Consider the following 8420-nt stretch of genomic DNA (forward strand, 5'->3'; position numbering starts at 1 on the left):
TTTTGTTTTAACCGGTAGATTCTCATTAAGCTAGTATATGAGTTTATTGTTAAGACTATCATAAATCCAATATATAAGTAAAAAACAGGTAGAACACACTTATTGGCCTTTTGGACGTTATTAGGCCAATCCTAATCAAAAGCCTACTTCAAAACCTATAAATATGAGGTAAGATAAGAAGGTAGGTGATTGCATTTATTATAAAATTAATATTTTATTGTGATAACTAATCAGACGCATTTTATTGATTTGAGTGCTAGAGTGTATTTGAAATATATTCACCTGCTGGGTACAAAACTGATTAACAAAACTAAGAATTATTGTATCAGAAACCCATGTTAATGTCAAGAAACTAATTAAAAAATCTAAAAGAATAATTCTCGACCCACCGAAATAGGAAGAATGTTATTAAATGTGAAAAACATATTAAAACAAAAGATATATTTATTTAAAAATTTATCAAATAATTGGCGCCGGAGTTAGATATGCATTTATTCCTTCTCTTATATACTTTCTCTTTTTAGAAACTAATATATGATAAAATAATTCAATAGAAAACGTAAGATTAAGTTGAATATAGTAAAAAAATTAAACATAATATATATGAGGTTGGGAAGGTTCAATTTAATGATCTAGCATTTGCTAGGTGTTAGAATCCTATCCTAAGAAGTAATAACTTGACGTGAAGAGTGATGACAAAGCTTTAGCATGCAGCTCGAGTGTCGTACAATCAATATTTTAATAATAAAAAATCTTGTTGAAGAGAACACAGTAATGCCTATAAATTGCTACATGCATGAAGAGTCTATAACACATCACAAAACTCATAAGAAAAAATCTGCAAAATTAAAGAATGGCTTATGCTAGGCTTGCTCCTTTGGCTCTCTACTTGCTCGCCACTTCCAGTACGTAGCATTTCTTTTTTTTCATCATTTCTTGTTATGTGTTTCAGAACTACAAAAAATTATATATCGTGTTCGTTTGTTTGTTAGTAATGTTTCCGATGAAGAAGATAGAAGCAGCAGACTGTTCAGGTAGTTGTTTAGTGTTTGATATGCCACCGTGCGAGTCACGTGATTGTCGCTGCATCAGTCACTCTCTTGGATAATTTCAATTTTTACGAATGACATCTACATCAAACCATTTTAGTTTTGTTGTTTTCCAGCACTGGTTGTGAAGTATTAATTGAAACTGTTTGATAATTTTCATAATTGTATTTGATGAATAACCCTAGCCATGACCTAAGCACTTTCAAGAAGCTAGAGTCATCTATGTAAGGTGAAGTAAACTCTTTCTCTTAGACTATCATGGAGATTGAAGAGTAGTGTAGGTTTCTTTAGGTCATGTATTTGGACCAAGGTAAGCTTTTTTAGGCCATGTATTTTGGTTAAGTAGATAGGTTTGTTTAAGGTTTGTATTAAGGCCTAATTAGTATAGGTTTTTTTCTTAAGCTAGACATCCAAATCATGTGAAAACTATGCCTCATGTGTTATGCTTCCAATGATGAGGAATTAGCTTTAGTAGTGGTCACATGTCACTCTAGGAATGAAGAAGATTTTGCTTTATAAGTGGACCACATGTCCTCCTTTCATTGAAAAGGATTTGTGTCACTTTTCATTCCTTAAAAGACCTCATTTTCGACCAATGAGTGAAAAGGTGGGAGATCATGCTTTTAGGGTTTTTAGGAGACACCGTTATCTATATATAGAGAGTCTCCTCTCTTGTAATCATCTTGGATGTTATGTAATATTATGTTGCCCAAATTTGGCCATAATACTTCTCCTTGATCAAGACTAGAGCGACCCTAGAGACCACTCTAATCACCTTCCTCATTGAGTTTTTCTAACCTCTCTTTGAGCCACCAAACATCATATCATCTCCACCAAACCACCTAGGTCGTAAGCCTTCATCCTTGTTCACCATCATTATGCAACCTTGGGCCATTGTTCCCACCATTTTCCACATCATCCAACTCCAAGAGATCATCTCCATTGGATCCTTCTAGTTTTGGTCCAACCTAGCCAACAAAATTGTTATCATCAAGAATATTGATAGGGGAGCTATATCTAGCTATACCCACCTTATATATCTATGTTTTTTATGATGAATAAAATAATTTTTTATGGTTTCTTCAACAACAAATGGCATAATAATTAGTTTATCCTTATTGTATTTATGCTTGAGATCCTTGATATATGCATTCATTGTTTGTAAACGAATAATAAGTTTATTAGACATTGTATATAATCTGTTATATTTCTCCAGATATCATGATTTGCTTAACAGGGGCAAAACAATTGTGTGGTAATCGATTATATAAGTTGTATAATTGATTAAAACACGTTGTTATGCCAATTTGTGTTTGATAAGTGCATTGATATATTTGGAATAGAAATTGATTTGAAAATTTTCTTAAGTGTTGAACATAACTGATTAGATAAGTTTCCTAATCGGGTAAATATGTTTCAAATGTGAAAATCAATTTCATTTAAAGTCTTTGTACCAGCAGGTACCGGACGCCGTACGGACGGACACCCACATCATTGGACTACCAAACGGACCGGACGCCCACGTCATCGTATGGGACCCAAGAAACCACCCTTCTTACTGTTGGGAAGAGTTGGGCATGGTGGGCTGGACGCCCGTATGCCCATAATCATGCAACCTTACCGCTTGACACTAGAGAAAAAACAACTCGCCCGAAGTCGGCCGGCCAGGCCGGGGACCCGTCAAAGGCGGTCGATCATGAGGATAAAAACCCGCGAGGACGGCCGCCCGTGTTACTAATCAACTTAGCTTAAGGTAAGTAGGGGTTTAAAAGCTATTGGGCTGACTTGGGCCGTGATTAACTTTTCACTAATCCTAAGCCCATAGCGAAAACTATAAATACAGATCCAGGGTGAGTGGTAGATAGGTTGCATTTACTGCACATTTATTGCTATTCGATAGAGAAAAGTTATTGCTCTCAACTGACTTTAGCATCGGAGAATCTTTTGCAGGTCTCCCACCCTAGGACTGGAAAGGAAGTTGAGGATCGAGTACAGAGGACAGGACATACGGAGTAGGAGAAGAGGAGGACGTGGAGATACCGAATGACACAACCATACACATCCGAAATAGTTTCTAATCTCAATTTTATGCAAACCAGATCACTATTCAATATATCAATCAATCATGCATCTATTATGCATTCATATTATAAATCCGACATATTTACAAGTAAAACACATTTATCAACTGTTGGGTCGTGATTAGAATAATGATAATTAAAAGCTTATTTTGAAACCTATAAATAAAAAGATAAGTAATTGTATTTATGATAAATTCAAGATTTTCTTGTGATAACCGATCATATATATGTATATATATATATATATATGTATATATATGTATATATATGTATATATATGTGTATATATATGTATATATATGTGTATATATATGTATATATATGTGTATATATATGTATATATATGTGTATATATATGTATATATATGTATATATATGTATATATGTATATATATGTATATATATGTATATATGTATATATATGTATATATATGTGTATATATACACATATATACATATATATATATATATATATATATATATATATATATGTATATATATGGGTTTGCTAACGCGTGTACGCCTGTTTTTCAGTTGGTACATTTTAGCAATGTGTACCGAGTTTTAGTAGACAAAAATACCCTTATATATCATGGATTTTAATAATTTTCATTCTCAAAACTAAAAAAAAAAACCCAAACCCTTACTCATCTCTCTGATTCCTTTCAACCCTTTCTCTTTCATCTCTCTCACTCCAACCTTTTCCTCTGTCATCCCTACTGTAGCCCCAATTGAAAAGAAATCAGAAACATTTGTCGTTAAACAATCTTACAAAAAATGATTTTTTAATGAGTTTTCATTTTATAATTTTTTTTCTTATCTAATTTTATCCAATTTTCACAAGCAGGGATTGGTAATTGACCTGGAAAAAATCAGAAATACTCGCTGGTTAAACAATTTCTTACAAAAAATGATTTTATAATGAGTTTTTATTTTATAATTTTTGTCTTATCTAATTTTCACAAGGATAATGACATCAAAGGAATTGGTAATTGACCTGGAAAAAAATCAGAAACACTCGTTGTTAAACAATTTCTTACAAAAAATGATTTTATAATGAGTTTTCATTTTATAATTTTTGTGGTATATAATTTTATCTAGCATAATGACATCCGAAGGAATTGGTAATTGGCCTAGAGGGTTTTTTTAGAGATGATGATTCAACATATGCAGATGATGGAATTAGAGAGGTTAGTGAAGATGGTGAAATTGAAGAGATCTTGAATGAACCTTTTGCCTAAAGGTGAATATGTCAATGACTCAACTCTTTACAAAGACAAATTATTTAACGACAAGTGTTTCTGATTTTTTCAATTGGAGCTACAGTGGATGACAGAGAAAAGGTTGGAGTGAGAGAGATGAAAGAGAAAGAGTTGAGAGGAATGAGAGAGGTAAGTAAGGGTTTGAGTTTTTATTTTTTAGAATGAAAATTATTAAAATACCTTTAACCTTAAAACTTAGAATCCATGATAAATTGATATAATCAATCCATACTTTTTCCCAAATATATAAACTTACAAGCATAATCAAATATATAAAAGTTACAAAACAGAAATATAATTCCTAAATATTTATAAAACAAAAATAAAATCTTTAAAAAAATTACCAATACAATTTCTTTAAAATTGTCTTTTATCCTTCATAAATGTCGCTACTACCATTTTAATAATGACAATCTCAAAACATGTTATTACTTGCCAGGTACGTCACAACTGTGGTAAAAATTAACTACAATCTTAAAGAAAAATACACATAATTGAATACTGTAGAACACGATAATTCTCTTATTACTAAATAGTTTAAGTTTTAAAACTATGGAAATGTGCACGGTGATTTTAAAATTTAGAAACTTTATTCATGTTTTAAATTTAGATACTTGACTTTTTTTTTTCGAAAGCTAAAATTAGGTAAATTGTTGCAGGTGGCTTTTATTTTTAATATCCTAGTTATGTGTATATATAATATTAAGTTTTTGTTAATTCATTTTTTTTTATTTTTAAATGAGACATATTACAAGCTTTTATGTAACTGGGCATTCACACTTTAAAATTGTGTAATATATAAGATACATTTTATAAGAAAAAAGTGATGGGTAGAAGTATTCATCCATGAAACAACCACTTTATGTATAAGCAATGTGCTAGGCAATTATAATATGATATCCTTAGTCGAAGAACCTTCTTCAAAAAGACAGGTTTCCAATAGAATTACCAGTAGATCTAGCAACAGAATGCAAAAGCAATTTGAATCTTTGCTGAGTAAAATGCACCCCTCTAGGGAATAAACTAGAGTCCAAATAGATAGGATTTTGCCTTTCAAATTTAAATAGAGTCGTGTTGCAAAAGATCGTAGCTTCCATGATTGAATGCTTTGCTTCATATCATTTATTCCAGAAAGGTCCAAAATATTGAAATGGATATATCTACATACCAAACATCAAAAGATTAGGGGAAAGTGTGAAAAGAAAAAAGGATGAAACAGGAAGAGAAGGCCTGTGTGGTGAGTCATCATATCATACAAAAACTTACCCTCCAAAATATCTTGCTGTCAACAAGGCCATAAGGAACAGGACCAAATTTTCTAGAATCACGGCTATTAGACTTGTTATCTCCCTCTACCCAAATGCTACCCTTTGGAACCTGTACAGGGAAGGTATAATTTAACAATGGAATCTCCAAAACACATACAGCAATGGAAAATATGGATTAATGACAAAATTCTCTACACCAAAAGCTATCAAATATCTAAATAGAAAAGAAGTTATCAGACATCAAGCCCATTCTTAATGAGAAAAAGCTATCATAGTATTATTGAGAGTAGAGAAATCCATTCTTATTTGACAAAACTGATATGGGTTTGTTTGGCCTGTACAAGGGAGAATAACATATTGCAATCCACGTTCTATAAGTCTCTACTGTCGAGGAGATAAACTAGGATGCAAGCAACTATCTAACAACTAAAAATCAGGGATTTTTGTCAAACCATCAGAAACTAATAATTAAAACTAATTCTAACGTTAACAATTAAACAAAAGCAAGATGCTAGTTAGCAGTCATCGCAGAAAAATAAACCTTCAAAATACTAGCAAAACAGAATCCATAATCAAAATGATAAAATAAAAATAAGAATTTAATTTGTAGGAAGAAATTGAGCATACCACAACCGTCTGAGGCTTATCATTGTTCTCGGGATAGGAAATGTGTGTAAAATTATCATCCACCAAGTCATTGGTCTCAGGATTGGAACTGTACGTAATCCTATCACCCTCCAACCCAATCACGCGTTTGGTCAGATAACGCCCAGGTTTTTGAGGGTCGCAAAAGACTATAATATCTTCACGATCAACTTTACCAAATCGGGTTGAGATCTTTTCAGTCAAGAAGATACTTGCTGTCGAATCGATTGTAGGAAGCATGCTGGGACCAAAGGTCTGCAGCATTAGAAATGGTTACTTACAAAAATAGAATTTAAGACGATAGACACAAATCAGGCTTACCCCAAGAGGGTCGATCACATAGGTCTTGACAACATGTATATAACACAAGCTCTTAAAAATAGTCCCCAATGTCATCACTGCACTTTTAATCTTCAGGTACAGAACCCAAATATTGTCACCCTTTGTGGAAAGCAAGAGCTCTGTTCACCATTAGTAAACCAAATAGTTGTCAGATGTGAGTGAAGGGGAAAACCTGAAAGCATGGTGTTGAAGTGGCCAGAAGCAATAAGCTCAGCAAAGATGGGTACAAACAGAAAAATATATTCTTAGCCCTTTTCGGTAACTTGGATCAGTAATGCCGTGTGGTTGTTGGTTTCTACTTTCTAGTATCTAACTCTAACTTTTAGATCACGATAAATAACCACTTTTACCACTAAAAAAATATGTTGCCTTTCTTTCACTATCCAAATAAATTCAAAATTTCATAATTCAAAAGGATTTAAAGAGTTTGTTGGAATGATATTTCGGAATGCTACAGTTAACGATTCAAAAATTAACCCGAATGATTCACAATCTACATTGTAACAAAGTATTCTTAGTTGAAAGACTTCTTGAGGAGAAACAACAGAACAATAGCACTATCCTCTTTCAATCCCATCAGGCATAAAATATGAATTAAATTAATCACGCAACAAAGTGGGAAAGGAGTGACCTGGTGTGGGAGTGGCAAGGGTTGGGTTTCAATTTGAGAGCATGAAAGCAGCGACGTGATCGGGGAAATTGAATGCGCAGTTGTCGGAACAACCAGGTTAGGGTTTCAATTTGGGGAGAATCGGAAATGAAAAGAAGCTGCTGGAACCACAATGCTCCATTGCTGCAATTGGAGATGCAAAAGGGGAAGAAGACTAAGAGAGAAAAGGGCTCTTAAATTGCAAGACCTAATCTAAAATAAATTGTGCTGGAAGGCTCAGCTCAATTTTTTTAAATCATAATTTATATCATTAATTGCTCTTTTGTTCTTCTAATTTATTAGATTGGTTCAATTTTCTAAGTTTAATTTAGTTTCTTAATTTTTTAAAAAGATTCAATTTGATCTCTGCTATTCATCTAACTGGTTTACACTAATATTTTTAAAAGGAAAAATATATATATATATATATATATATATATCTCAGAAATATTATAGGTATTAGGATAATTTGATAAACTGTATAAAGAATTCAAATAACTCGGTAATCTAGATAGCTTGGTAAGATGTTATCCAAGCTATTTAAACTATCTACGAAACTATATGGATTCTCCATCCAATTTATCAAACTATTTAAATTTCATACTAAATTCTCTATACACCTTATCTATAACTCCATATTTCAAAAAGTTTTACGAATTATTATAAAATTTAAACAGTTCAAAACTTTATAATATAACAGAAACATATTTTTCAAAAGTTAACATATAAACGTGCATAACTAAATTAAATCATAATAATTCGAAAAACGTACATAATAAATGATGTTGGAAGAGCGTGCTCAATTTTTTTAAATCATAATCTATAGTATTAATTGGTCATTTGTTCTTATAGTTTATTAGATTGGTTCGTCTCTTTATTATTTTCTAAATTTAATTTAGGTTTTTAATTTTTTATAAAGATTCGATTGATCTCGAGACTAAACGCTGTTTAGACAGTGTTTATCTAGCTGGTTTACACTAGTATTCTTAAAAGAATTAAAAATATTATATATATATATATATATATATATATATATATATATATATATATATATATATATATATATATATATAAGTACTTAAAAATTAATTAATATTTAAGAAATGACTTTAATTTTAGACGTA

At 31.6% G+C, this 8420-nt stretch overlaps 1 protein-coding gene across 2 annotated transcripts; it reads right to left on the reverse strand.

Annotated features, from left to right (window-relative positions):
• Positions 1-5231: 5231 nt before the first annotated feature.
• On the reverse strand, positions 5232-7529 carry LOC124837844 (mitochondrial ATP-independent inner membrane protease subunit 1b-like). 2 transcript variants are annotated; one of them, XM_047313301.2, is made up of 5 exons: positions 7279-7529; positions 6627-6766; positions 6288-6560; positions 5659-5769; positions 5232-5552 (listed from the first exon to the last, which is right to left on the reverse strand). In XM_047313301.2, the coding sequence occupies exons 2-5, from the start codon at positions 6699-6701 to the stop codon at positions 5511-5513; spliced, it is 501 nt and encodes a 166-aa protein (XP_047169257.1). In that variant the 5' UTR covers positions 6702-6766; positions 7279-7529; the 3' UTR covers positions 5232-5510. The 2 variants fall into 2 exon arrangements, with proteins under 2 accessions (XP_047169257.1, XP_087964890.1); XM_088108764.1 differs by lacking the exon at positions 7279-7529 and having other exon boundaries at positions 6288-6546; positions 6627-6763.
• Between the last annotated feature and the right edge of the window lie 891 nt (positions 7530-8420).

The sequence above is a fragment of the Vigna umbellata genome, chromosome 3, assembly GCF_029865625.1.
Source record: "Vigna umbellata cultivar VRB3 chromosome 3, Vumbellata_1.0, whole genome shotgun sequence".
NCBI lineage: Eukaryota > Viridiplantae > Streptophyta > Magnoliopsida > Fabales > Fabaceae > Vigna > Vigna umbellata.